This window comes from Xylaria bambusicola (assembly GCF_022495145.1).
Source record: "Xylaria bambusicola strain CBS 139988 unplaced genomic scaffold F5B22scaffold_28, whole genome shotgun sequence".
NCBI classification, from domain to species: domain Eukaryota; kingdom Fungi; phylum Ascomycota; class Sordariomycetes; order Xylariales; family Xylariaceae; genus Xylaria; species Xylaria bambusicola.
In genome coordinates this window covers 320,586-347,632 of record NW_025953581.1, presented here as the reverse complement: position 1 = coordinate 347,632, position 27,047 = coordinate 320,586, and the positions used below count along the sequence as shown (strand labels likewise).

Sequence of the window (27,047 nt, the reverse complement as noted above, 5' to 3'; positions counted from 1 at the left end):
AACTAATGTAACCCATTTTGAGACCGGCGAGGTCAAATATACTTTTCATTAGTCAAAAGGAAGCCCGAGACGCCTACGTATTAGCACAACATGAATCGTACATCATATCGTGGGGGCAGGATGTTGCATTATCTTAGAATCTTGCATTACCCATAGCTGCATTGTGTAATTGTATCTCGGATGTCCGTTGCCTAAGGCGGGGTATGCGCTCCCCAAGTCAGTGGCGAATCCCAAAAGGTAGGAATAAAACCAAAGCTTCAAGCATTACTGAGAGTGTAGCCATAGTTCTGGCCATAAACATAGCCGACGCAGAAAGCCCTATCGGAAACAGCATTGATCACTTACAGAGGCAGTTTTCTTCGACCGTAGTTGCAGATATGGCTTACGCCGAGCACTTTTCTATCGCCAACATCCCTTACGGGATCGCGAGTGACGAATCGCATAGCAAGTCCGTCGCCACAAGGCTAGAGAACAAAGTGTTCTTCCTAGTCGACCTTGATCTGAACTATAGCCCGGGTATACAGGCTGCTGTATGGCAGGTGAGTTAGCGTTAGCCATGTCTCTGAGAAGGTACTCGCTAAGATATCATAGCCTACTCTCAACATGTTAGCAGCTAAAAGCAAGGATGAGTTGAGGTTGTTGCGAGCCGACATACAGAGATGTCTCAGTGAGAAAGATAACGTGGCCAAGTACGGCAAGAAAATCGACAGCGTTACACTTCATCTACCCATCGACGTGCGCGGCTTCACAGACTATTCTTGCTCGAGGGAGCACAATGAGAATGCGTCCACGGCGCTCTTTGGAAAGTGCATGGTCCCCGAGTCCTTTCCTCACTCCCCGATGGGATACTCGGGACGTCCCTCTTCGATCGTAGTATCCGGGACGCAGATCCGAAGGCCATGCGGCGTATACAAAGTGGGGGATAAAGTAGAGTATGGAGTGTGCCAGCAGCTGGACTACGAGCTTGAAGTAAGAAGTGCCCCCATGCTTTCAGCTTTCACAATGACATTGATTGCTGACGTTTTCACTCTTCTACACAGATGGCTTGCATTGTTGGAAAACCGAGCCAACTGGGAGAGCATGTGCAGCTGAAAGACGCTGACGACCATATCTTCGGCTTGGTGCTACTCAACGACTGGAGTGGTAAGCACCCCCTTCCCCGCCCTATCTCATCCGGCTGCATGGCGAGAAGTCTATCTTAACGCGAACAAGGGCTAACATGATGAAATAGCACGAGATATCCAAGGTTTCGAGATGCTACCATTGGGACCTCTTAATGGCAAGAGCTTTGGTACTTCGATTTCGCCCTGGGTTGTGACACTAGAAGCCTTGGAGCCCTTTGAAGCTTCGCCGTCACACAGGGTCGAGCCAGTAACGGCATTTCTGCAAGACGTGAAAGAAAAACCAAACTACAATATCACTCTAGAAGCCTCCATCCTGAGCAAGGGTCACACGACGAAGGTTTGCAAGGCGAATATCTCTTGGATGTACTGGACGTTCCGGGACTTGGTAGCCCAGCAAACTGTAAATGGATGCAACGTCAACACAGGCGACGTGTTGGCGACGGGGACGGTCTCGGGCAAGGGAGACGATGAACATGGTTGTCTACTTGAGATGACCCGAGGAGGCAAGGTCGAGTTCACGCTGAGTGACGGACAGAAGAGGACCTACCTACAGGATGGCGACAGCGTGCGAATGACGGGGTTCGCGGGACCCGGTGTTGGCTTCGGTGACTGCAGCGGCCTTATCGTCCCCGCTCGGCCCCTATGAACTATGTAGGACTTTCATCACTTATAATAGAGTGATCTAAATAGCCCGTGTGTACTTGGATGTTTCTCGAAATACATTATTGGCGAGTTGGTTCTACCTCGATGTTCTATACTTGCACCGCCACAGGATAAATGTGGCTTGCGGGGAAAGAGAAGCTGGGGTTGCTCTCGGAGCCCAGACAGGGGACGCATGTACATGGCATGTAGATGGTAATGCTAATTAAGCCTAGAGAGGTACCTTTGAGGCTCAACCTAGGTACGCCGGGGTTTATGACCAGATTGCAGCTACGGATAGCACCACCACTCAGCTGGGTTTAGGTGCAGTACTGACCACTGAGCACACAACTTTTTGAGAGCTTCGTCTCCTATCAATTGGATCTCTCTCTCTCCACATCTCTCGTCATACAGTCCTCTCTCATCATTGCTTGTTCTCCTCCTTTCCTCCTTTCCTTTTCCCTCCCCCCCCTTTCCTTCTTTTTGTCCTTGGTCTCGGCTTTGTAATCGCCAAAATGGTCGCTCTTCGCTACTCTGTCCTCGCTACTCTCGCGCTCCGCGTCCTTTCCGTATTCGCTCAGGAGGGTGATGTTGTAAGTCTCGTGTCCTTTTCATTTGGCTATGCCAAGGTGTCGCGCGCGCATTGAGACGGCATGGACTAACCTTAGTGGCACCACATCTGTAGCCTCCTGTTGTCGATGACGAGACGACTACCAGTGCCGCGGAAGCTGAGCTGAACGCTGAAATTGTTGCCACTTTCCCGGAAGCCGACATCTTCGGTGTCAAGCTGGTCAACGGCCGCCCAACCAAGGCTGTCATTGACATCACCAACAATGAACCCGAGCCGATCCAAGTCGCCTTCCTTGGTGGCCAGCTCATGAAACCAGAGGTACTGAGCGACGACACCCCTGTGTATACAGCCGTCCTTCGCAACCTGTCTACTGTTCAGTACCAAGCTACTATTCCCGCTGGCGAGAAACAGTCGCTGCCCTACTCCTTCGTTCTAGACATGCAGCCTCAGGATGTCCGACTACACCTTATTGGTGTTATTATGGGCAGCACCAACAAGATCTTCTCTGTTGGCATCTATGATGAGGTTGTTAGCATCGTTGAGGCTCCTACTAGCTTCTTCGATCCTCAAATGTGAGACTCATTCATCTACTGTCATACTACTACTTGCCCCGTACCGCTCAATTGAAGGCTGACAAACCCATTATAGCATTTTCTTGTACCTCTTCCTAACTGGCGCATTTGCCGGTACCTGCTACTTTGTCTATAAGACATACATCGAAGCCTTTTTCCCTCAGACCAAGAAGCCTAGGTCTTCAAAGAAGCCCAAGCCCGCGTTCGAGAAGGAGCCCCTTTCTGGTGGCGAAGGTACTGCTAGTGGCAATGACAAGGGTTACGATGAGAGCTGGATCCCCGCCGATCACCTTAACCGCCCTACTGCGCGACGTGTGAAGAGCAGTGCGAGCGCTAAGTCCAAGTCCAAGAACACTGAGTAGAATCAGTAAATTGGGATTTCTAGACTGCGCCGACATATCAGAAGATATACTTTTGGGAGACAATGATATTACATGGTTTGGAAAACGGATCATTGAGTTGGTGCAGAGCCAAGTACCTCGGATAAGAAAAGCAATTCTTGTAAATAATACATCTCGCAGGGTGGCCGGCCATGTTGTACAGTTATCAAAATCGCATGTATCACAGAAATTAAGGCATAAAACGCCTCATTTCGGGCAAACCCTTTACCTCACCGATAGAGGCTCGAATTTTAAAGCGCCTACTGAATGCTGTGAAAACACGCGACATTTACGATCCTGGGAACGATAATCTACCTACATACCTTATGAGCCCCCCTTTCGCCTTTCTAATCCTGCTATATCCTGGATCGATTGGCTAAGGCACATAATATTAACAATGTAGTGAGCAAGTCAACTAGCACTTCAGTTCTAGTTGTCTCGCGTGGCGAAGTGTCGGCCGGACGCGACTACCAAACAACGAACATGAAAATAGTTTAAATCAGTGGTCCACGAACAAGGCGGCCCAAAATTGCGTTTATATATTATAAGTAATCTCGTCCATCAGGAACCTAATTAGCTGTGTTTTGCAACGAAGTGTATGTGACGTTAGCTACTAAGCATTATAGAGATGTAATCATATAGGTACTAAGTAATCCTAAGTTCTCTCGTTAAGATTTCCTTCATTTTGGAATCTAATATAAGCTGTCAAGATACTTTGCAAGTACTAGATTGATCCAGCATATATCTACCTCGGTAGGTATCAAATGCAGCTCCCAGAAGTAATCACACTCCATAAAGCATACCTGGTTAGATTGAGGATATACAAACAAGCCTTTGCGTAGAAAGGTCGAATACTCAGAATCATAATTGTTTGAATTAGGTAACTATAACTAGTTAATTTTAATTTATTCTTGTAATTATCCTTGCTTTTGCCTGTTTACTATGTATTATAGAAGCAAGCCATCCAGATCCCTCCCACCATGTGCAAGAGGTAGGGTGCGGAGTACATGATCGCTACAACCGCTTATCTTGGTGGTACTTAGGCCACGAGCCATCGACCCACACAAGCTAAGGTACCTTCCTAAGTACTGGGGCTCTCTGGGTGGGGATGGGCAGGTACGCGTTGAAACCGCGTGCGCGCAGCTGCTTCAGCGCAATAAGCCAACCACAACTACTAATTACTAGGGACGTACCCACGAACTTGGCTTTCTCCCTCCCTCTCCTACCTCCAACATACTTCAGTCTTCCCGCGTCCACGCCTCTTAGTTCTTATCGATCGCTTGTTCTATTTCATATAGGTCTTCACCGTGTTGTAGGCCTTTTAATCTCATTTTTTCTCCATTTTATTTTTCATTCCCTCTGTCCATCAACATTCCACATTTCCCGTCATGGCGCCCACAAGAGCTACGCGCGGCGCTACAAATGGCACTGCAACCGGCGCTGCTGAGCCATCAGTAACAGCAGCCTCCGGTACCCCTGTAAAGCGTGGACGTGGAAGGCCACCCAAGAATGGCGTTTCAGCTCAACCTAAGAAGAGCACTCCTGGCCGCCCTCGTGGCCGTCCCAAGGGATCTGGAGGTGTGAAGAAGGCGACGGCCAAAGCACCGGCTAAGAAGACTGCTACGGCTACCAATGGTACTGGTGCTAGACGCGGCAGACCCCCCAAGTCTGAGAGTGCCACTACAACACCCAAGAAGGCGGCAACCCCCAAAGCTGCGTCAGCCAAGAATAGCGTGAAGGGCTCTGCTACTAAGGGACGCAAATCAAAGGCCCCTGTGGAAGATGACGAGGAAACAGAGGAGGCCAATGGTGATGGAGGTACGTTATGGCACCACCACATGTGATTGATTTCCGAGAGCTTTCGGCTGATGGGTTACCGTGTCTCGCAGATTCTGCTTCGCCCGATAGGGAAATGGACGACGAAGACGCTGTCGGTGATGACGATGATGCTCTCAATGGCAACGTTGATATCAGCAACGAGGTAGCAACCCCCGCTCCTCTCCTCTCCTCCATCTTCCCATACTCCGCTTTCACGAGACAAGCGTAGTCCCCCTCCCGAAATATCCTTTGACTGACCGCGGCGCCCTCCGTAGGATTAGAACAATAATACGAGAGCCATAATGCCTAGCTTAGCCAGTCTAGCCACCGCTTTTAGACGGATAAGTGGCGTGGGGAAACCATGATGACTCGGTGGCGGTTTTGGGATTGATTCTTTGCTCTTGTGCACGATTAACGTACATCGTGCTTGACGGTTTGTAAAAGTATAAGGTTAATCCGGGGTTAAATGATGGTCGGCCCTGAAATCAATTACAAGTATGATAACACATGGACGGCGGAGTTGGTCAAAGTTATGTGTATGATTGAAGAGCAATTGCAAGTCTGTTTTCTTTAGGTTTTGTCTCTTATCAATCAGCAGCGGTCTCGGCGATTAGCAGAGACGTTGAACCGACTTTGTGTCAAACCTTTTGGCAGCGTTCTAGTATGCTTCAGTCAACCTTGGAACTGGCATCTGACGATTTACTTTACATTGGACCCCTGGTATTGGCCCCACAGCGCATCACGACCTACGTCGCATCATGCTGTGATGTGGCTCTCTTGAATCCTCAATCCTCAACTCAACCATTTGAGTTCTCTAATTCCTTGGCCTTGATTGAGTATTTATTCCTGGCAGCTCAATACCCTCTATTCCAGCGCTTTTAGGTCCGGTGTTTCCACGTTGGATAGAATCACGCGCCAGCCTTTCACTCTTTCTTCCACTCCTCGAACTCCTGATCAAGGTGCTCCTTGAGTTTCTTGAACCGGTTCTCGAAATTCTTCCCGCAGCGCCAGCACCGTAGATCTCTGTTGAGGAAGCCCTCGCGCCCCGGGTGCCGCCGAGGGTCGTCAGCCGCCAACGGGAAGTCGGCGACGTCGATCAGAAAAGGCGTGTTGAAGGAGTTGTAGTGCTTGCGGTGGCGCATGCACTCGGACATCCTGTCCCGCGATAGTACATGAATGTGTAAGTCGTTCATGGAAGGATGGGCGTGGATGCCGACGAGCAGCTCCTTCTCCCAGTCGCGACCCACCGGGAGCGGTTTCCCGTCTTCCCACTCCACCTTGTCGTTCAGAATGTCCTCGCGCAACTTGTCCTGCGCGCTGAACCGTCCGTACCGTCGCTGGAGCTCCTTCGCCACTAGACGCTTCAGCCGCGCCGTCTCTGCTTGCACGGCGGCGAGGAATTCCGGGTCCTCGAAGGCGTCGAAGGGGTGCAGACGGCTCCGCGGCGAGCGCGGGAGCAGGAGCGTGTGCACGGTTGACTTCGGATATAAGTCGTTGATGGCGACGAAGGACGCGTTATGGTAGATGACCCGGCTCGTCGGGAATGACGTTGGGTCCGCCGTGTATGCGCCCAGCCCGTCGCGCGCCTTGAAGCTGCCTGTGAACGCGCCCCGCTTTGAGGCTAGGGGTTGCGGCTCTTGGAGCTTCTTGGGCTTGGGGCCCATCAGCTCTGCGACTTGATATCGAGGTTAGCAGCTTTTCATGTTACAGCCATGATATAAGTGAATTGTTCACCCATTAAGTTAAGTGGGTATAAAGCGAATAAACGAAGTGATAACAAAGTTGAACTATGTCTCGTGTCTGCCCTTAAGCAGGTCAATAGGTAATGGTAACTCACATGCATTGCGCTTCGTTCCGCGGCCGACACCCGCAGAGCTGGGCTCCGGCGCCGGTGCGGTGCCAGCGATCTCCTGTTTGGTAATAGCATCTTCGGGGTCTGATTCGGTGGCCGACATGATTGGGCCTCTGAGGAAGTAGGTAGGTAACTTCGTTGTAGCTTTTGTATGCCTATGATAAGGTAGGTACGAACGAAGGAGCATTCAGTACCTAGGTAGACTTCTGCCGCTAGTCTGATTGGCTCAGAGGACTAACTCGAATCTACTTCATTCGTTACATTGAATTTATGAATTCAACCTTAGGCGGAAACATGTGCTGAGTAAAAAGTAGGTACTGTATCTGTAGACTGTAGGTAGGTAGGAAGGTAGGTAGTTACCTAACCTCAGGAACCTTAGGTAAATGGTAAATGTTATGTGAATAAGGTAAGCACCTTTATATTATACGTTGCGAGGGAGTTGCTGTAACATAATGCACACCTACATATGTAAGGTACCTGAGTATGTAAAGGCAAGTACGGTATGGAGTTACCAAAATATGTTGCAGGGTGACGCTTCAACCTGTATCTCCCTACCAAAGCTTGATAGTGATTCTAAGTACATGTACCTAAATATAGTGCAGCAAGCAGGGAGTACAGATTGTACCGGTACCTAACCTCCACTGGGTCCTCTCTTTTTGGAGCTAATTTTTCCCTGCAGGCGCCACTTTGCCCGACATTCAGTTGTCCATCATATTTTCATCTACCTAACATACGGGCACCCATGGCTCATCAACATGGTCAAAAAGGGGAAGGAAAAGGCCACGGCTCCTCCGCCGCAGCCAGCAGCGAGTTCTTCCAAAAAGCCAGCAAAGCCGAGTAAGAAGCCCCCCCAGGAAGATGACTTCATAGTCTTCACCAACTCAACCAAGGACACCAAGCCCAAGAGAGGTGGCCAGGGTTCGTCCAAGGGGAAAGCGGTCGATGATGAGCAGATGCCCACGGGTCCGCCGAAGCCGACCGTGAAGCAGATCATTGGAGGTTCGAGCTGGACTGGAAAATTACCTGTCAATCTCCTGTCGGAACACTGTCAAAGACAGAAGTGGGACAAGCCAGATTACCAGCCTGTAAGCGGTGTCGCTGTCATGACCATCTGTACCTAGTTAATGTGAAGTTCTTTTGCCAGATTAAAGGTTCGCAAGGTTTTTCCTACTTTGTCCAGCTCAGTGCCAAAAACCCCAAGACTCAGGAGGTGATCAAGGTTCCACCATTCAAGATCCACCCAGATCACAAACACTTGGTGACGAGGGAGACGGCATTAGAGGCCAGACATGCTGCCGCCACATATGCACTGTTCCGTGTTTGTAGCATGAAGAACATTCATACTACCCTACCGCCAGATTATAGGTCATTATGGAAGCAGTTTGAGGCTTTCAAAGCAGACGACGTCAAGAAAGGAAACGCATGGATGTACGATGCTGATCCATTTGCGACCTTGAAGCAACGCGAAGATGAGAAAGCCGCTGCCGAGAAGAAGAGGAAGGAGAGGGAAGCCATTGAGGCCAAGGCCAAGAATATGCCCGGTGCCGCCGGGCTAGTTCTGCGCAGCAATGCGGCTTCTACATCCAGTTCTAGCAAGGGCTCGAACCCCATGAAAGGTTGGACCACTGTCCCCAAAATTGAGATGGGCCGAAAAACACGATCTCAACTTGAGGATCTTGTTCGGAGAGAAGTCATATGGAACCCACATGAAGTCAAGATGCCGCCATCCCAAAAGGCGGCTATAGTGAGAGAACTTTCTGGTTCCGGCTTTCGTCCTGCTCACGTAGAAGAAGCTGTTGATGAATGCAAGGACCGCGAAGAGACCCTTGAGTGGCTGTTGGTCCACGTTCCCGAGGACGACCTGCCTAGATGGGCTTTACCGGAGAGCTACGCGGCTGGTATCTCGGTTGCTGCGATTTCAGATCTGAAACGAGAGGCTGCAATCAAGCGCTTATCGCAATCCGGATATTCTGCGGAACTGTGCAAGAAGCTTTATGAACAGTATAATCAGGATGAGGGGCGAGCAGCTGAGGCATTACAAGATTCTCTAATATCTAGTGGTAGTGATTCTACACTACCCAAAGCGGCTGCCGAGGAGCCACTCATCTTTGGCACCCCTGAAGAATGTTGGGCTGATGAGATGGAAAGCTTGAGCTCCGTTTATGGGGACCACTTCAAGAGAATATCTGACGAGGTCTGTCAGATCACCATCGAATCCGTCAAAAACGGGCCTAAGAAAGACATTGAGACGTTTGCTCAGTTTCGCAGATCCTCTCGATACCCATCCGAGGTTATTGTGTCCTTGATTTCTGATCTTCCTTCTTACATTAAGCTTAGCATCGTTAAGAAAACTCTCAGTCATCTGGCCGAATCCTTAAGCGAAGAGCCCATGAAGATCTACTTCGCTGTTGACTGGATACAGCAGCATATTAATACCATTATTGAGAAGCCAGGTAGGCTTCGCGATATATCTGGCGTGGCGTCTGCTGCCGTTGAAGTACGAAATACTCATTCAATCAAACAACGCCGCTCCCGACATCCTAAACCTCTGCCAAGAGAAGTTGATCCTCGGAGCAGAGAGCAATGGCTAAGACTACAAGAGCAAGCGGCGTTGAAGGAGATGCTCCGTCAACGCCAGAAGTTGCCTGCTTGGCAAGTCAAAGATCAAGTGGTGAACACAGTCCTGCAGTCGCAAGTCACAATTATCGCTGGAGAAACAGGCTCTGGCAAGTCTACTCAGTCGGTACAATTTATACTCGACGACTTGTATAGCAAAGGACTTGGGAATGCCACAAATATTATATGTACACAGCCACGTCGTATATCTGCCCTCGGCCTAGCAGATAGGGTGGCTGAGGAGCGGTGTTCGCAAGTAGGAAACGAAGTGGGCTACTCGATTCGTGGGGAGAACAAGACAGGCCCACAAACCAAAATAACATTCGTGACAACTGGTGTACTATTACGGCGACTCCAAACCTCAGGTGGACGAACCCAGGATGTTGAGGCGTCTCTGGCCGATGTCAGTCATATTGTAATCGACGAGGTTCACGAACGCAGTCTCGATACAGACTTTCTTTTGAGTATCATCCGAGACGTATTAAAACGGAGGAAAGATCTAAAATTAGTACTAATGAGCGCTACACTTGATGCTGCGACTTTCAAGAACTATTTTACTTCCGAAGGACTGAGGGTTGGACTTGTTGAGATTGCCGGTAGAACATTCCCTGTAGAAGACTACTACCTCGAAGACATCATCCAAATGACGAACTTCACGTTTGATAGATACGGCGACCGCGATGATCAGGATGAAGGGCCACTCGACAAAGAATCCCAAAATAACGACCCAATCAAAAAGATTATTCAGAAGCTGGGTTCTCGTATCAACTATTCATTGCTAGTTGAGACGACGAAGGCCATCGACGAAGACTTGCATTTCAGCAATAAGAAAGGTGGAATTCTCATTTTCTTACCCGGCGCTGGTGAGATCAAGCGAACCGTTGACCAGTTGCGGTCCATCTCGTCGCTTCATGTTCTCCCCCTTCACGCATCTTTAGATACGCGAGAACAAAAAAGAGTTTTCCAAGCTCCCCCACCTGGGAAGCGAAAAGTAGTGGTTGCGACTAATGTCGCTGAGACGTCCATTACGATTGATGACATTGTTGCCGTAATCGACACAGGCAGAGTCAAAGAAACCAGCTTCGACCCCCAGAACAATATACGCAAACTAGAGGAGACTTGGGCATCACGGGCTGCGTGCAAGCAACGACGCGGTCGTGCTGGACGTGTACAGGCTGGTAAGTGCTACAAGCTCTACACGACAGGCTTCGAAGAGCGTATGGCAGAACGCCCAGAGCCTGAAATTCGGCGTGTACCCCTCGAACAGCTCTGTTTATCTGTTCGAGCCATGGGCACAAAAGATATTGGTGGTTTCTTAAGTCGAACGCCTACACCACCAGACATTACGGCGGTAGAAAATGCCATCAAGATGCTGCAAAGAATGGGTGCGCTTGATGGTGATGAACTCACAGCGCTGGGTCAGCAGCTCGCTATGATTCCCGCCGACCTTCGTTGTGGTAAACTGATGGTGTATGGCGCGATATTTGGCTGCCTCGATGACAGTATCACCATCGCCGCAATTCTGAGCTCGAAGAGCCCTTTTAACTCGCCATCAGATAAGCGTGACGCAGCTAAGGAAGCGCGTATGCGGTTCGCCCAGGGAGACGGTGACTTACTCACAGACCTACGAGCGTACCAACAGTGGCAGACCATGATTAATGATCGAGTGCCTACACGAGAAGTGCGAAGATTCTGCGACGACAACTTCCTCTCGTATCAGATATTATCAGACATATCCACCACACGAACACAATACTACACAGCGCTCACGGAAATTGGCATCGTCGGGACCTCGGCGAGCCAGTCATCCCAAGCCACCACCGTCTCAATGCCCCTCCTTCGCGCAATCACGGCCTCAGCTTTCACGCCTCAAATCGCGCGCATCCAATTCCCGGACAAGAAATTTGCAGCGTCTATGTCAGGTGCCGTGGAACTAGATCCGGAGGCCCGCACGATCAAGTATTTCACACAGGAGAACGGGCGCGTGTTCATCCATCCTAGCAGCGCGCTCTTTGGTAGCCAGGGGTTCACAGGAAATGCGGCCTTTGTATCGTATTTCACTATGATCTCTACGAGCAAGGTCTTCATTCGAGAGTTGACACGTAGGTGGTTTCTTTCATCCCTCTCTGTTGGTCTCGAATATATCAGGCTTTGCTGACATGATCTGTGATGTCTTCTTAGCCTTCAACGCCTTCACTCTTCTTCTATTCTCCGGCGCCATAGAGCTTGATATCTTGGGTAGAGGCCTAGTGGTTGATGGATGGCTTCGGTGAGTCTTTTTCTGTTCACATCGCTTCTGATCTTGTCGTTTGCTGATCCTATGATGTATAGACTACGTGGCTGGGCACGTCTCGGCGTCCTCGTTTCCAGGCTGAGAGGCATGGTGGATAATGTTATCGCGATGAAAGTGAATAATCCGCAGATGGATGTTCGCGATAACGAGGTTATTAGAATGGCGGCGAAACTTATAGAGTTCGATGGCTTAGATGCATAGATTTGGATATTTCAGGTATTTGCATGAATAGACGAGAAGGGGGTGGCGTTGGCTCGATCGGAATAACGTGGGTTTGAATACGAGGCGAAGTAGTGAATAATTACAATGCTAGGAGACATATCTGGCCCTCTTGGGAACTTCGATTTAATTCTGCAGTTATATTATCACCGTAACCCAAGTTCTCTAACAAATGCCACCCACTCTCCCGAACACACAAGTATAAAGGTAGATTATTACAGTGTTTGCACGGGCTTCACAATCTAAAACGGTTCAAAGCTTCAAAGTTCTGTGCTAAGCTGAATTGTATTTTCATATTTGGAAGGAGAAAAAATCATACAAAATGCATGTCTCATGAGCATTGTCGACGATCGTCTGGTTAAGCTTAATTGTATGTGATATCCCAGTCTCCCGGAAGCTTCGTCATCCCTAGACCCGTCCATGTTAGATGGAAAGACCAACAAGTTGGGCGTTATACATGGACACGACTTACATCCTTCAACGTCCTCTGGGACAGTCTGTTTGAGCGTACACTGCATGGCTTCGTCCGCAGTCTGCCTCTTGAGTTCCGAGCAGTAGTCATTGCTGCACCGCGCATCGAGCGCACGCTGAAGCGAGTCGTCTTTCCATCCGAAGATGTAGTCGCCGTGTTGACCGTAGCCCGTGCTGTTTAGAAGGGGATTAGTCACGGGCGTTCGTATATAGTGTTTCTTATATCCCTGAACTCTTTTGATAATAATAAAAACACTCGATGTCAGGCTGGAAAGTAGATGAACAGCAACTCACCCATCACCCATAGAGTACACAAAAGGCTGCGATCCGTCCTCGGGCCAGAGATCCCGGGAATTGAAATGGCGCGTGTCCCACATGATCTCGTACATGAGTTGCGGTAATTTGACGGGGTGGCTCGGAGGGCACGGGGCCAGCGATTCGAAGGTGCCGTTCACGGGATACGCGACATGGCTCTTGTGGTCGGGCGAGTCGAGATTGATGCCGTCCCAGCACGTCGGGAACGTGATCGTCGTGCGAATCCCGCCCTGGCAGAACCCTGGCGGGAGCTCCTGGGTGTCCATCGGTCCCATGCAGGGGGCGCCGCCAAAGGGCACTTGGTTGACTGTCGTGAAGCATCGGTGGCAGAGCTGGCGTTGTTGGGTTTCGCCGGAGCGCAACGTGGGATCGCCTACGAGCATGCGGAAGCCCTTGTGAGATGAGGTGTTAGTGGTCAAGAGGTTGAGACATGATAGAAACGGGGTAGGGGGGTAAAGTTCAGAACGGCGTTCTTTCGCTAGTAAAATGGCAGGACAAGAATAATTCGGGTATGATGTACGATGGGATATACATACAGGCTTGAACGCTGTGACTTTAGACTTCCCATCGTACGGTGGGATATAGTACACGGTTATCCCGCCATCGGCTTTGAGCCCCATGTTCACCAACTGTCTATGGTTAGTCTATAACTGTCCCATTCTCGTATTGCCATGAGACCTAATGGTTTCCGAGAGAGAGATGAACTACCTGTGGGACTCTCTTTAAAGTGCCGTTGCGAGCGCGGAAGTAAAGATTCGCGGTCCAGTAGTTGCTGAAATCCTCTAACATAGCTGGTTAACAACAGGATATAATGCTTGCTTCATGATACACCCGTAAAGGGCAAGAGAATAAAATGCTGCAGAAGGCTCGATGGAAATAGATTACATAAATCCCCGGCAAGACTAGTGGTTTGGAACATGGAGCTTCAAGGACGACTGACCGGAAAAGGTACACGAAGTACACGTAGAATTTTCAACAGGGTCTAAAGCCGTAGGCGACATGGAGGCCTGGAACGAGTTCCCTCCCCCAACCTGGTGCGTATGCGGACTCTGTATCTGGCCGGGCGACACCAAAGGATCCAGACGCTCTATAGTCAGCCGTGAACAAGAGAACCTCAACATCTGCTGAGCTATCGCCACATCTCCCAAGAGCGCCACGAAGGCGGCGACGAGGCCTAGTCCTTGCATTTTTGCGCGATCGTCCGTCTTCGGTACGTTGTTAAAAATGAGATATATCTAGATCGCTTAGCTCCGGCGAATTAGGAAGAATTGTCTTTCAGAACTAAGTTCGACAGAAACAGAGGTTCAGAATACAAAAGAGTGAATGTACGCATATGTAGGGGTGAAAATAGCCCCAACAGCTCTATCAACCTAATTCGTATACCTCAAGACAACACTGATATCCATCTTCATCTTCAAATGGCACGGCCCAATGACTGAAATTTCCGAGGCCTTATCTATATTAAGTTGCTGAAAGGATACATTGTAGTGAGAGAGATGATTTGCCGCAGGTTAGATATTAAAGAAAATAGCCACGGGTAAACACCTTGCGTCGGCGATCCGAACCGGTTGGCGGAGCGGGGCTCATCAGAAATAAAAAACATCTCGAGTAGTTTCACGAGCTAGCCGCGTGCTGTTTCGATCATTGATGTGAAAGGAGGATCTAACTGTCGGATGCGGAATCAATACGTGATATAAGCGGCTCTGCTACTGTTGTGCCAAAGGCGAGATCATGGAGACATCAGCTATGAATCAACGCAGTTCCAAATGATTTTCTAGACCTTGACTAGTTAATAAAAAGCCTGTATGATTGAAATCTATAAAACTTTATGTATCTTTTAACGCGACTAAGCATATTCACAACAGTTCGAGGCTCGCTATGTTCCAGGTACCATGAACAGTTATTCCACAAATAATTGGCTTCATTCGATGCCTCCTCTCTTGAGGAAACCGTTATTTTAGCGATATTTAATCATATCGTGATGCTTGACGTTGTTCAATCTTAATCCCACGCGGCACGGAATTATATAAGCCCCTGACTCACCCACCTTACTCCTGGTAATACTATACTAAAGTGTATAAGACTTTCGTCTTCCTCGCCTCAGGGTTTTATGTGAAAGAATCAAGCGAGTAATACATCTATAAACACACCACACAGAAAAGCTTCAACGAGAACCGAAGCTGCTTCACAGAGACTATCTACATTCACCTCTTCGAACTCTTCAGCAATTTGACAATGCTTCACTCATCCAGAAGAAAAAGCGGTCTGTAGTAATTTACCATTTTCATAGACTACTCAACTAACATAACCCATCACGCATACGAGCACAGCGCACGAGAACACTCACTACCTTACAGCGTGTTCACGAGGTCCACTCGTGGTGGACAGTGGTAATGAAGTACGCCAAAGCGAGACGGTCGGGTCCGGGTTGTAGTCGTAGAAGCACGAGACCTTGAAGTCAGGGGCGTCGAGCGGTGGGCGCGCTCATAGTTTCGTGGCCGTCTTGCTAACGGTGAGCGAGAACGGCGGGATGTCCTGGTTGTACTTCGGCCGCGAGGCCAGCTTGCCGACGGCCGTGGTGACATAGGTGACGCCGCCTTCGCCCGCCCATTCGTGGCGCAGGGTGACGGCTAGCGTGTCGTAGTTGGTGTAGGCGTAGACCTTGTTGTTCTTGGGCTGCTCGCCGTCCCAGGAGCACTCGGTGCCGGTAGCGGGCTCGTTGTCATAGACGTAGTAGGCCGGGCATGTGACGTCGAAGCCGGGGGCCTTGGGGAAGTAGCCGGCCTCGGCGGAGACGTCAAAAGCGGCGCCGATGAGGATACCGTGGCCTGCGGTGAGCGGACGGCCGTTGCTGGTGGTTAGCGTAGTGGCGGCCACTACGCTCGCGAGAGCGGCGAGGGTGGTGAAGACTTTGCCGTACATTGTGGAATGTGTGCAGATATGTATGAGGATCAGGGCTGATGGGGATGATGGTGATCGTGAAGTGCTATTCCCATCGTCCCGGGCATCTCGTCAACTTTATACACTTCTAGGATTTCTGGGTCCATTGTGCATTGTGTCTGCCTATTCGCCTCACCGTCTTCGTCGGTGTTCGCCCTCTCTTTCTTGCTTCTCTGGCGCACAGACTAGACCTTGCTGTGCCGTTCACGATCCCATCACAAAACCCCATATTGCTGCTTACTCGTCCAACCAAGCAGTCTGCTAAAGTCGGCCCGCGCTAAGTTGTCTCGGCTTCCGTTCCTCCACACAATCGGCCTATTACTACCTATGGTAGAGTTGTTTCAGCGCGGAAGTTTCCGAGAATATTTGCTCTACCAGAACTCTTGTTGTAACGTCTTGAGTTGCGCTAGACCAAATCATCATATAGAGATACGGGTCTGTACCGGTCTAACAGGGTGTCACCAAATAGTCGGCTAAGGTCCCCAGAATAGAGCAACGGTAACCCCTTTCGTTATCGGTTCCATGGCTTTGCGGGAACAGTCTGCCCTTGATGGAATAAAGGTACTCCGTTGGCCTGTCTAGTGCAGAGCTGCGAGAATACATCAAGCGGTGTCCTAATAGCTTGGTATTCCTTAGCGGAACTCTTCTTCAAGTGACAAGTCCCAGCACTGCCGTTTGCAAGTTACTGTAATTGTCATTATGATTACCTACACGGATCTCACACAATCAAATTCCATGAAGGAATGGAGCTATAATGCTCCAGCAATGGACACTAAATCCTCTCTATTCTCCGTACCTTTCTCTTGCAGTTAGCCAACCACATACGCGTGTAACGTTGTGTAATCTAGATAATTTCATGCAGTATGTGGCTATGCTTAGAAACATACTAAATCATCCCTCATACGATTTTATAGTGGCATATAACATCGTAACAGGGGGTGTCTGCACCGTCGCCCTCTTCTCTATAAATAGGCGTAGTCTCACGACTTAGAACAGCAAAAACATCACAGCGATCGAAGTACCACAATGTAATGATAACTGCCTTCCTATTATGTTCAAGACAAATCCACTCTTAAATTCACCAGACTAGACGTAATTGATAGCGTACAGCAGGCAGCAAAAGTTTTCTTCGATGTTTTGTCGTCTTATAAACATGCCTGGGACGGCGTCTTTCGCAAAGCATTGTGGTTTTCTCGTAAAAGGGTTCCGTAGTCCTGATTAGTCGTCTATCTTTGCTAGCAAGCCTTAGCCATGCCCATAACGCCTTGCGTCCAGCTATGCATGATAGGTACCGATTTTCACCAGCGCAAATGCAAGATAAATACACCAAAGCCCACTGATTGCTTGAAATAGAGTGATGGTCCAGCAGATATTTTTTTGTGCTGGCTCTATTTTTGAATCTCAACTCCGGCTTCCCTGGCTTCAAACCCCTCTCTATTGTTTTTGAATTGAATGTAACATGCAGTTGCAAGTCGCCAGGAGGTGCCCTTTAATCCTCACCTAATAGTGAGCCAAACCAGTGATGCCTAATATGGTCATCACCAGCTATTCCTCAGTTAGCTATCATCGCTGTGCTTGATGCAGGCTTCATATAAGTAGGATACTGGGCGGAAAGTTGCCCTCCTATTTATTGGACAATACATTCCCTTTCTTGAGAATCCTTGTCCTTGTCTTTATCTTTTGGCTTTGCCTTGTCGAAGCGTGTTTTGGATTTACCTCTCTTCTGGGTCGACTCCTTGTCTTTCCCTTTCCCTTTGGATTGGGGCCGCAGAGACGCATCGTTCTCATCCTGCTCACCTACCACTCTGTTGACAATCACGATGTCAGCATCATCGTCAGTACTCTCATGTGTCGAGTCTCGCAGCGGCTCTTTACTAGCTCTCATGAATCCGCCAAACTTCGACATTGTCTGGCTGATCCGGTTCTCCCCAGCTTGACTTTGTGGCCGACTTCTGTTCGACGCCCTGAACTTCGCAGCCGCACGGCTAATTCTCTGTGCAGTGGTCTCTTCGCCAGGACTAATAGCGGGTGAGTGATTACTGGATACCATGCCCGAACTGGAACCAGTCAACTCGCCGTAAGCAATACTATCACGTCTAGAGACGTTCAGAAACCCGTCTTCATCGGCGAAGCTACGACGCAATGGTCTCTCTAGCTCGGCTGAAAATCGCACGCTAGGCGGAGCTGAGGGAATACTGCTCGAATTATCGAAGTATCCGCTAGTCTTCTGAGAAAGAGATTGATACTGCTGGTATTCTGGGGCATCTATGGCGATGACGGCAGGAGCACCATCGTCATATGCTGGCGGGTCAGCCTCAATGCTCCCCACTGAACTAGGCGCCACGTCAACAATGGGAATAATTTGGTAAAAGAGGAGGTATGGCATCTCTTGCTTGAGCGACTCCTTGATGTCGGTAACTGTAGTAACCCGCTCATCGGCAAGGTCGTCAAATTTAACCCATTGCGCCTCCTCGTAGTCAGGAGGAGGATCTGCCTCGTGTCGCCGGTTGTCAGTCAATACCTTAGGCGCTATCCGGCAAAAGGAAATGTAGTGCCCAGAGTGCAATGAATCGCCACGATGACAAACCACCGACTGGAGGACTAGCTTATAAACTGCCGTAAGACCACCTTCCTCTAGATGTCTATCGTCAACAATGAAGTGAGGGAGCCTAAGGCTATCGGGTATGTCAATGTACGTATTTTGACGCTTCGTGTTCCCGTTATTGTCCGAAATATAGCGTTTCAAACAGATCCCGACAACAGGACGTTGACTAAAGTGCCGAGCGACTTCAAAGTCGCTCTTTGGGTCTGAATTCGCTGATGAGTGCCAAGCTGCCAACCAAGGTCAGTTTCCAATCATTGAGATCTCTCATAGACGACTTACGTATCAGCTTGAAAAATTGCCAGGCGGGTATTGTAACAGCTTTGACAACTGATGCTTTCCTCTTAGCTCTCTGAAATAGGTCCGCTGTATCGGCATCTGAAGGTTTCTCTTGCTTATCGATGACGACTCTTTGTATGAGGCTTTCGGCGCGGCTGCGATGTGGCCTGGAAAGTGAATGAGGTGTTGAAAAGGAATCCTGCAAATCTGATGCTACGGGCGTTGTGGTGGGAGATTGCGGATCAGCAGAAGCGTCTGGGGAGAGTTCTGATTCGATAATACGAATGGTGCTTCTCGGCGTGCTTAGACCATCAATTTGTTCTAGAGTAGGGGTTTGATCAGATGCATCATTGGCTTTCTTCTCGTCTAGGCCTTCCCGGAGTACATCAACCTTGGAATTGAAGTACTCCTCTAAACAATCTTCCAATTTAACACCTTTCCCTTCGGTGTCAGTTGGAACAGCAAGATTCAATAATCGTTCATATACGACTTTGTGGTCGGCGTCATCGTTCTTCCCATGATGAAATAGATCAACCCGTAACGGGAGGAGGGGTAATTGAAGCGTTTCGGTAATGAAGGCAAATGCTTCTGAAGTGTCCTGCTGCTCTAGCAGTTGTGCCTCTTTCCAGCCACACTCTGCCAATGTATCTTGAATTTGCTCCGTCTGTTGGCAGTTAGCATAATTAGGGTGTTAATGCCAGGCGAGAGTGAATTACCAGACTTGTTTCGATCAGCTTCCCACTTCTTAACAAGTTTACCCACACCCGTAATAACACAGCAAGCTTTTTCCGGGGCTCATCGTCGGGTATCTCAGCCTTCAGCATACATTCGAATGGCTCAAGCTTTGCAAACATGGCGAAAAGCAGGGAATCAAGATAGCAGGTGACATTTCCCCTATTCACGGCTCCTACCATGCGCACGTCTGGGTCGTAGTGGAGGATTTCTCCCGAGATCGATGCTTGGAGAATCACTAAAATCTCGATTGTCCGAGCAACATCCATTGATGCATATTCTGAATTGAGGACGTAGGCAATATGATCGTCGTCGAGGCCGTGGAAGTCGAGACCAAGGTCGGCAGCTCTCTGATGGATTTCTTGTATCTATGACTGTTAGCCCTCGAATCACCTCTTACGAAGAGAGCGCAATGACGCACCTTGGCGTTTTCTTTCTCTCGCCGCGTGGCTTCATCTTCCTCTTTAGCTTGACGCTTCGCGCCATCGAATCTGAAGATGGAGAATATGTCGGAGGATAGTGGGCGATGCTACGCAGAAGCAGAGCAGTTAGTGGGTGATCTAAGATGGGCAGGTGAGTTGAGACAGAGTTAAGAGCTAAGTAAGCCTTACCTTGTGACTGGTATCGGATGATTTACCACGACGATGGCCATTCTTTTCCCGCCGACTGAGTAATCTCTTAGACATACCACCAGCCTTCATGGCGTTCATGACGTTCGCCGCGGAGGGTCGATCACAAAGGTATATGATAGACAAATATCAATAAGTCGCTTTCTCTTCGTTTTGGGGGTAGAAGCTTGCGCCGTTCGACCAACGGCCGGTTCGAATTGAGTTTCGCAATTCGCAATTCGCTATATGATTTGGCTTCGTCGCTCAGCTGGCAGGACAAAAAAACCAACAAGGTTTGGGGTGATATTGTCCCGTCGGATGATAGAAGATACCGACGGGCAATGTGGTTTGTAAGTAGAGAACGTGTAAGGCCAGGCGCAGTCGGTGCTGTTGAACCCGTTGCTACGTAACTGTCAGAAGGGGAACGGTTATGGTTTGGATCGGCGCGGTATCGAGAATGGGAATCGGTGTTCAGATCTGGCCGCGGGGTTGCAACGAGCCAGCCGAGCCAGCTGAAAGGAGCACCACGGCGTGCGTTGTGGGGTGGTTTGGCGTGCAGGGTCCAGGAGTATGGAGTATGGGAACACCTAACAGACCTAGCAAACCTAGCAGAGACTCTGCAGAGGCCTAGCAGACCTAGTATGGTGGATCGGGATCAGGGGTGGACCAGCTCTAGACCAGCTCGGGGGGGATCTTGGATCAACGGGCAGCGAAACGGGTGTGTAGGTGGTAGGTTAGGGATGTGTTGCGGTGGCAGGCGCTTTGAGAGAGGAGAGGCCGGGCAGCGTAGAGGTTATCTACACGAACGAGGAGAATTCAAATGGATACAATTATTGGGCTGGAGTATAATAGCATTACTTAGATCATTCCGTTTGAATCATCGGGGTCCGTTGGCGATCCCGGGTAGGTTATGAATCGGCCAAGACGGAGAGTTAATTCCTAGCTATATTCCAGGCGAGGCAGCAGGTAGGTAGTAGTTATTGTTCTCACAAGCTTTGAAGCCTGTCTAGGATAATCTAGGTATCTAACTCTCCCGGGTCGCACATCGGTCCTTTTTACTGCCATTATTGTATTGTAGGCATTATTGTAGGTATTCTTGTAGAGGTAGACACTGCCTACAGTACGTACATGTATATAATATAGTATTATACCAGCAACGGGTACCAACGAAGCACACCGTAATGGAAGTATCTCGTGATTTCGCGTCTAGTACTAGCACCGTCATAGATAGGTAGGGAATTCAATTGCCTGCAATGACGAGAAATCGGATGCCTGTCTGCCCATCACTAACGATACAAGTCTGTCAAGGCAGCTAAGAGGAGCTGTCATCCCCCTTGATTCGTCAGCTGTAGCATCTTCGTTACAGGTCAGCTGTTGTTAGACCGAAGAATCCTGACAATGCGCTCGGCGCCACTTCTCCATAGGTACTAGTAATATACAGTTATAGGTATCATGTAGGCAGACATATTTCAACATGATCTACCTAACGGATGATAAAGGTCGGCGGATTGTTCGAGAAAGCAGACGTCTATGTGTTCATGGCTGACTGTCCATACCTACCTCTGTATATACCTATTCTACCTAGGTATGATTGCAGATGCCTGCTATAACCTGTCGTCATCACTGCTATAGGAGGTAGCCACCGACGAAACCTCAGCCTATTAGGAGCTTTCAGCCTGAGATCGCCCTAATAGTGGAGTATCAGCTGCATGATGCTACATAAATACATACAGTACATACCTACATACTTAAAATATACATACCTACCGCTCGGTCAGCATACCTAGATCATAAATTGGCCAAGACAGTAATACCTCAAGTCTAACAGTTGGAAATCGAAGTGACGGACATGATGTCCTACTTATGTGCTTCTAGAATCGCCCGTTTCCGTGAATAAGCGCCCAGATATGTAGACTACCTAGAGTGTGTCAAAACTCAAGACGGTTTCACTGATCAACATGCATGGTTGATGGGCTGCTTGCTCCTCTACCTAGTAATGTTCCGCTCCTTCTATTCTAATGTATACATACACTTACCTAGGTAATGCAACTCGTCTTATTGAAGGCGGTATGCCTATCTCGCATCGATCAATTTGACGTGCATTCGTTCTAGAAATATTAGAAACCGTCAATTCTCGCCTCACTGCCTCAACCGTACGATCACTGGAGATTGATGTAATAGTGACTTATGGGTTTGTTCCTATAAGGAAAACAAATTTGTAATGCATAAACGCAGGTTGATTTTGAGTAAGAAAATCGAAGATTCGTTGAAAATATTCGACTCTTTTTATGTACATTTACCGTTGCCAAGTACAGATGGTCATGAGGGGCAGGGGGGTCTTATCTTATCAACATCCCAGCTCTGATTATACTAACAAGCTGTGTCGGCGTCGGACTTTGTATTTAGCGATTGCCCAGACGGGGCCATATCGAAAATTGAAGATACAGGGCAGAGAGCCAGCGTATGGATATTGAATGACGGGTGAAGTCGCGTGCGCACACCTCCAACCAGCTATCATAGTAGCGCAGACAAATCATGGCTTCGCTTCGCGAGGTGCCACGCGCTGGTAGGCAATTGTTGGGCTCAGTATCCCATCTGAAGCCATGCGCACCAGGCATTTACAGATGCGCCTCCACTGAGAGTACACCTCTTACGGTATATGATATTGAGGCAGACTCCGGTTTGGCGACCCCAGTTATTACTCGGGAAGGTATCAAGGTCGTCGACCCACGAAAGAGAGCAAGCAGGAGAAATTTCGAGCTGCCCCACGAGAGGTAAGGGACTATTCTGTTCGTGATTACGCCGCCGATGCTCATTGCTCTTCAAGATACCGATACCGTGCCCCGAAATACTATCGTGGTCCATTGCACCCCGTGCAACCGCCTCCGTCTTCCGACCCGATTGCCAGAGACTTCGCTCCTGGCCCATTCAACCTTCCTCGACTGAAGCAGACATACCAATCCACCATTGCCTCCGACATAATGACTATGATGTATCAACACACCCCTCCAGGGGCCCCCGATAAGCCCGAGCGCATACGACTACGAGAGTGGGATGATTCTTCACCATACATGAAGAACCGTCCAAAGCGTGGTCCCCGTGGTGCTGACGTGCTATTCCCTATCGAGAAGCCTATCACCTGGCAAAACATCCCCGAGGTCCGCGCAGTGCATATTGCAGTGTACACGCCCCAAGCCAAGAAGAACTTTGACCACATCATAGTTGGAAAGGCCGTACTACAGAGTATCTCGGGTGTGCGGCCGAAAACTACAGTGATAAAGAACAGCGTCTCCCAGTGGAGCATAGTTAAGGGTGATAAGTCTGGCGTGAAATGCTCGATAAGTGGAAACCAAGCTTATGAGTTTCTCGACAAGATTGTTAATCTCGTGTTTCCTAAAATCAAGGAATGGAAGGGTGTTCAAGGTCCGTGAAGAGCATTTACCATGTTGATACCGTAAACCTGGGACCGCCGCTAACATTCGCGGAACAGGAACTACGGGAGACAGTACAGGCAACATTCAGTTCGGCCTTGAGCCGCAAGATATGCAGCATTTTCCAGAGGTAGAAGCCTCCTTTAATGTAAGTTGATGAGATATCCCGTTCATTATTTTACCCACTCGTGAATGCCTCATCGCTTACGGTTTTCATAGATGTACCCGTCAAAGATGATACCTGGCTGCCGCATCACCTTGGAGACCACAGCCAAGTCCGACAGACACGCGAGGATACTGTGCAAAGCATTAGGGATTCCCTTCTACGGAAAGATTGTAGATTGATCACAATGAAATGTGGCTCGGCGACTCTCTATCATGTATCGAAACTCATGTACTCTCAAGCGTATTGTTACTCTCTCACTTGTATATAAACCGGCGCTTTGGTAAGATACGTAGAGAGTATATAATGTAGGATTGTACAATATCACGAATGCTCAATATGATACTCATAAACACACCAAATTAAGATGGCCAAACTTCCATAAAGGCAATATGCTTTGTTGATTCCGACCCATTTTCGCCATTTCTATCGATCTGCAATTTACGTACAAAAAGACACCTAACCAACGCCGAGATATGCAGTTCCCAGACCATCATTCATATAGTCAACCCATTTCGATTGACCTTGCCCTTAGTTTCCCTATTTAGACATGACTCGGCAACTTGAGTCCCTAACATAGCCCAATATATGACGATGTCCGCTTATGATCGCGAATCAAATCATGCATTCGTGACCTTCTCCCTCAACCCGCCGATAACGGTGTCCACGGCATCCATATCCGTAGCATCGATAGCCTTGCCCTCTTCGCCGGCGTTCTCGCCATGGCCCTGTCGTCTCAGCTCGGCGGCACACACGTCCATGGCGGGCTGGTAATTGCGGACGGCAGAGCTCAGAGCGTACAAGGCCTTTCGACGGACGTTCTTCGTCTCTTCTTCGTCTTTCTTGTTGTCTCCATTAATCGCTTCTGCGGACGTAGATGGCGCCGGCAACCGCTTGCCGACGGCCATCTGCACGAGCTTCTCGATGCCGCCGAGCGCCACGAGGCGTTCCTGCGAGGGCTCGTTGTTCTGGACCGCGGTCCCGACGCACCAGGCCGCCATGAGCCTCATCTCCGCCTCGTCGTGCGCTAGACACTCGAGGAGCGGCGTCCAGAGGCCTAGCTTCGAGAGCAGGTTCGCGTTGTCGAGGGACTCGATGAGCTGCTCGAAGTTGTCGAAGGCTGTCAGCCGGGACTCGAGACTGATCTCCGGGTCGGGCGAGGTGATGGCCGCCATGCTCTCGCGCATCAGGTCGGCGTCGGACGGGCCGCCCATCATCGCGGCTAGAGCCTCTTGATTCAAGGTTGAGCGCGGCGGGGCGTTGGTCGTCCCGTCGGGACCCGTCGCTGAGTTCTCGATGCTCCATCTTAGGAGGTCGTTCAGGCCTTTGTCACCCATTTCGCTATTACTGCTTTCGCTGGGAGATGGGACGTTATGTGTTTGATAAAGTGATTTGGCTGTGTGATAAAGTGGTTTTGCGAGATGATTTGTACTTTAGGTTGAAAAGTTGGCTTTTTGTAACCCCACCAAGGTTGTATGCAGATTACTCGTTGCCAGCTACTTTTTGAATGATATTCGTCTAGTGTGAATTTCGCGATACAAAAGAATTTGTACTTCGTTCTGGACGAAGATTGTTTTCAAAATAATCAAAAGATAAAGCTGTCTAGGGTTGTTGGAAATCGAAAGGTTCGTCTTGTAGAGCAGGTTGGCTAAGCTTGATTCTCTTTCAATCTCCAACATTCGCGAAGCTTCACGAACTTTACAGTGGGGCCATCGAGCTAGGTATCTGCCCAGGTAAGTACAGCCGACACATATACATTGTCTACCTAGAGCTAGCTATAAGGGCCATTTCGAGGACTTTAGTGACAGATATTATAGGTTTATATATCATGTAATTAATTATGGTAATATTTTATATTCAACGTTCTACACTACAATAAATATCGTCTTTGCTACTATCATGACTTTATCGACTTAGCATGGATACCTATTACCTAGGTAGATACTTGAAAATGCCCCGCCATTTCGAACAGCCAATAGCATTCGGAGGCTGTTTTTATCCCAGCGCGGATCTGCCCCTCATCACCCCTCCTTTTGACATGTTGAAAATGTCTTAGATAAGGACTTCTGACCAGAAAAAGATAGGCTCCTTGGCTCCCCAGCCCAAGGCTCACACTGATGCGAATGTCTTCGGAGGTGAAGATGGAGGCATATCCAGATCGTCCCGTTTCACCTTGCGCATACCATTCAAGCAAACAGTTGTAACAAAGTGGCCCTATCGCTCTACATACCTACCGTATTGTGGAGCTGTCTGGCACACCTTACCCAGGGTACAAAATCTCTGCGTGAGTTGAAACAGCATCATATATAGGCAGTAGCTTCATGTTTGTCTCATACAGCCATGCCAAAGAATATGACCTGGGGAAATCAAGGCAAGTATGTGCCTGATTGCGTTGCTGGTGCCGGCCTCGTGCTCCGCATACGCAAGACGGGCTTGGATTCATTGCCCCAGCCACTTGTTGGTAATTACGAAGCCTGCTTGGCATCGAGTAGGCATAGCGTTTGGCAGTGGACACACGTCTGCTCTGCACTCATTGCTCTACGTAATCATGCTTGCTGATGAGCCACCCGGACCAGTAAGTGGCCGAGTGGTGTGTGGATCATGGTCCTGGCTGGCTGTCCTGGTGTTTAGCGTAGTAAGTAACTGTAGGTATCGTATCGCTGTCATAGTGGAACAAAGTAGCTATCTTTCTTTGGCCACATTTCTAACTATTGGCCATAGCATTGCCATCTATCTTGTTAGTTACCGAGTATGTCGACGTACATGTACTTACCTCCAAGGCACTACCTACTTATCCGCCTTGCCATGGAAGCATCTACACGTAACAGCTGTAGGCGTACGGTCAGTGTGCCACGAGTTGGTGTAAAGGCGGACACGGACAGTTACCATTACCGCCATTGTGTATACTCAAGCCAAGAAATGAGCTGCGGTGCTCGTTAGCCTGTGCCTCCTGGCCCCCAGCATAAAGGGATAAGGATAAGGGATAAAGGGAGTGACAATGGAAGGCAACGAATTTAGTTGCCTACGACCGTACGTAGTATTTTACGTATTTCCCCTGGGCATATAATTTCTTCTAGGCAACACTTATCGCAGCGGTAGTACTTGTAGACTTGTAGCACTGCAGAACAGTGATAAAAGGCGCTTTGGACCGGTGAAGCAGATAAGATAGAAAGAAAGAAAGAGGGAGAGCAGGTCAAGCGTCACCGATTGCCAACAAAGAGAAACCAAAGACACAGCTTGGCTGGGAATTCCTTCATTCATCCACCCATCATCACTACTACTGTACAGTAAATCCTCCATCGACATAGCACCAACCAACGCCAACCAGCTCTGACTTGCCCTTCCCCCCTCTCTCCAGCCCCGCCAGTGCTTTTTGTCCGGCCCACAAGTTCAACCTCGTTAAGCCTGTCCTGGCATAGATA

The 27,047-nt window shown here is 49.1% G+C and overlaps 10 protein-coding genes across 10 annotated transcripts; 5 read left to right on the top strand and 5 right to left on the bottom strand.

Annotated features, from left to right (window-relative positions):
* Nucleotides 1-377: 377 nt before the first annotated feature.
* Nucleotides 378-1,770, top strand: F5B22DRAFT_647728 (fumarylacetoacetase; the record flags this gene model as incomplete). Its single annotated transcript, XM_047978917.1, has 4 exons — nucleotides 378-539; nucleotides 592-969; nucleotides 1,041-1,143; nucleotides 1,232-1,770. The coding sequence occupies 4 exons, from the start codon at nucleotides 378-380 to the stop codon at nucleotides 1,768-1,770; spliced, it is 1,182 nt and encodes a 393-aa protein (XP_047829721.1).
* Nucleotides 1,771-2,183: 413 nt separating this feature from the next.
* On the top strand, nucleotides 2,184-3,811 carry F5B22DRAFT_240008 (uncharacterized protein). Its single transcript, XM_047969931.1, has 3 exons — nucleotides 2,184-2,356; nucleotides 2,449-2,906; nucleotides 2,983-3,811. Exons 1-3 carry the CDS (start codon nucleotides 2,279-2,281, stop codon nucleotides 3,266-3,268), a joined length of 822 nt encoding a protein of 273 aa, XP_047829720.1. The 5' UTR covers nucleotides 2,184-2,278; the 3' UTR covers nucleotides 3,269-3,811.
* Nucleotides 3,812-4,452: 641 nt separating this feature from the next.
* Nucleotides 4,453-5,618, top strand: F5B22DRAFT_239967 (uncharacterized protein). The gene is made up of 3 exons (XM_047969930.1): nucleotides 4,453-5,104; nucleotides 5,176-5,267; nucleotides 5,386-5,618. The coding sequence occupies exons 1-3, from the start codon at nucleotides 4,675-4,677 to the stop codon at nucleotides 5,467-5,469; spliced, it is 606 nt and encodes a 201-aa protein (XP_047829719.1). The 5' UTR covers nucleotides 4,453-4,674; the 3' UTR covers nucleotides 5,470-5,618.
* Nucleotides 5,383-7,059, bottom strand: F5B22DRAFT_656888 (HIT domain-containing protein; the record flags this gene model as incomplete). Its single annotated transcript, XM_047979999.1, has 2 exons — nucleotides 5,383-6,779; nucleotides 6,942-7,059. The coding sequence occupies 2 exons, from the start codon at nucleotides 7,057-7,059 to the stop codon at nucleotides 6,028-6,030; spliced, it is 870 nt and encodes a 289-aa protein (XP_047829718.1). The 3' UTR covers nucleotides 5,383-6,027.
* Nucleotides 7,060-7,543: 484 nt separating this feature from the next.
* On the top strand, nucleotides 7,544-11,925 carry F5B22DRAFT_611490 (DEAD/DEAH box helicase). Its single transcript, XM_047975282.1, has 3 exons — nucleotides 7,544-7,583; nucleotides 7,636-8,041; nucleotides 8,101-11,925. The coding sequence occupies exons 2-3, from the start codon at nucleotides 7,712-7,714 to the stop codon at nucleotides 11,728-11,730; spliced, it is 3,960 nt and encodes a 1,319-aa protein (XP_047829717.1). The 5' UTR covers nucleotides 7,544-7,583; nucleotides 7,636-7,711; the 3' UTR covers nucleotides 11,731-11,925.
* Nucleotides 11,926-12,448: 523 nt separating this feature from the next.
* F5B22DRAFT_637162 (uncharacterized protein) lies at nucleotides 12,449-13,991 on the bottom strand (the record flags this gene model as incomplete). Its single annotated transcript, XM_047977394.1, has 6 exons — nucleotides 12,449-12,492; nucleotides 12,557-12,729; nucleotides 12,850-13,262; nucleotides 13,407-13,499; nucleotides 13,579-13,652; nucleotides 13,811-13,991. The coding sequence occupies 6 exons, from the start codon at nucleotides 13,989-13,991 to the stop codon at nucleotides 12,449-12,451; spliced, it is 978 nt and encodes a 325-aa protein (XP_047829716.1).
* Nucleotides 13,992-14,659: 668 nt separating this feature from the next.
* On the bottom strand, nucleotides 14,660-16,178 carry F5B22DRAFT_239730 (uncharacterized protein). Its single transcript, XM_047969929.1, has one exon. The coding sequence runs from the start codon at nucleotides 15,790-15,792 to the stop codon at nucleotides 15,355-15,357; it is 438 nt and encodes a 145-aa protein (XP_047829715.1). The 5' UTR covers nucleotides 15,793-16,178; the 3' UTR covers nucleotides 14,660-15,354.
* Nucleotides 16,179-17,119: 941 nt separating this feature from the next.
* F5B22DRAFT_239728 (cysteine proteinase) lies at nucleotides 17,120-20,402 on the bottom strand. Its single transcript, XM_047969928.1, has 5 exons — nucleotides 20,035-20,402; nucleotides 19,845-19,952; nucleotides 19,408-19,791; nucleotides 18,695-19,355; nucleotides 17,120-18,642 (listed from the first exon to the last, which is right to left on the bottom strand). The coding sequence occupies exons 1-5, from the start codon at nucleotides 20,131-20,133 to the stop codon at nucleotides 17,438-17,440; spliced, it is 2,457 nt and encodes an 818-aa protein (XP_047829714.1). The 5' UTR covers nucleotides 20,134-20,402; the 3' UTR covers nucleotides 17,120-17,437.
* Nucleotides 20,403-22,324: 1,922 nt separating this feature from the next.
* F5B22DRAFT_239612 (ribosomal protein L5) lies at nucleotides 22,325-23,990 on the top strand. The gene is made up of 4 exons (XM_047969926.1): nucleotides 22,325-22,805; nucleotides 22,859-23,454; nucleotides 23,522-23,610; nucleotides 23,682-23,990. The coding sequence occupies exons 1-4, from the start codon at nucleotides 22,567-22,569 to the stop codon at nucleotides 23,805-23,807; spliced, it is 1,050 nt and encodes a 349-aa protein (XP_047829713.1). The 5' UTR covers nucleotides 22,325-22,566; the 3' UTR covers nucleotides 23,808-23,990.
* A 1-nt stretch (nucleotide 23,991) lies between these two features.
* Nucleotides 23,992-25,482, bottom strand: F5B22DRAFT_239547 (nucleotide exchange factor Fes1-domain-containing protein). The gene has a single exon (XM_047969924.1). It carries the CDS (start codon nucleotides 24,960-24,962, stop codon nucleotides 24,246-24,248), a length of 717 nt encoding a protein of 238 aa, XP_047829712.1. The 5' UTR covers nucleotides 24,963-25,482; the 3' UTR covers nucleotides 23,992-24,245.
* Between the last annotated feature and the right edge of the window lie 1,565 nt (nucleotides 25,483-27,047).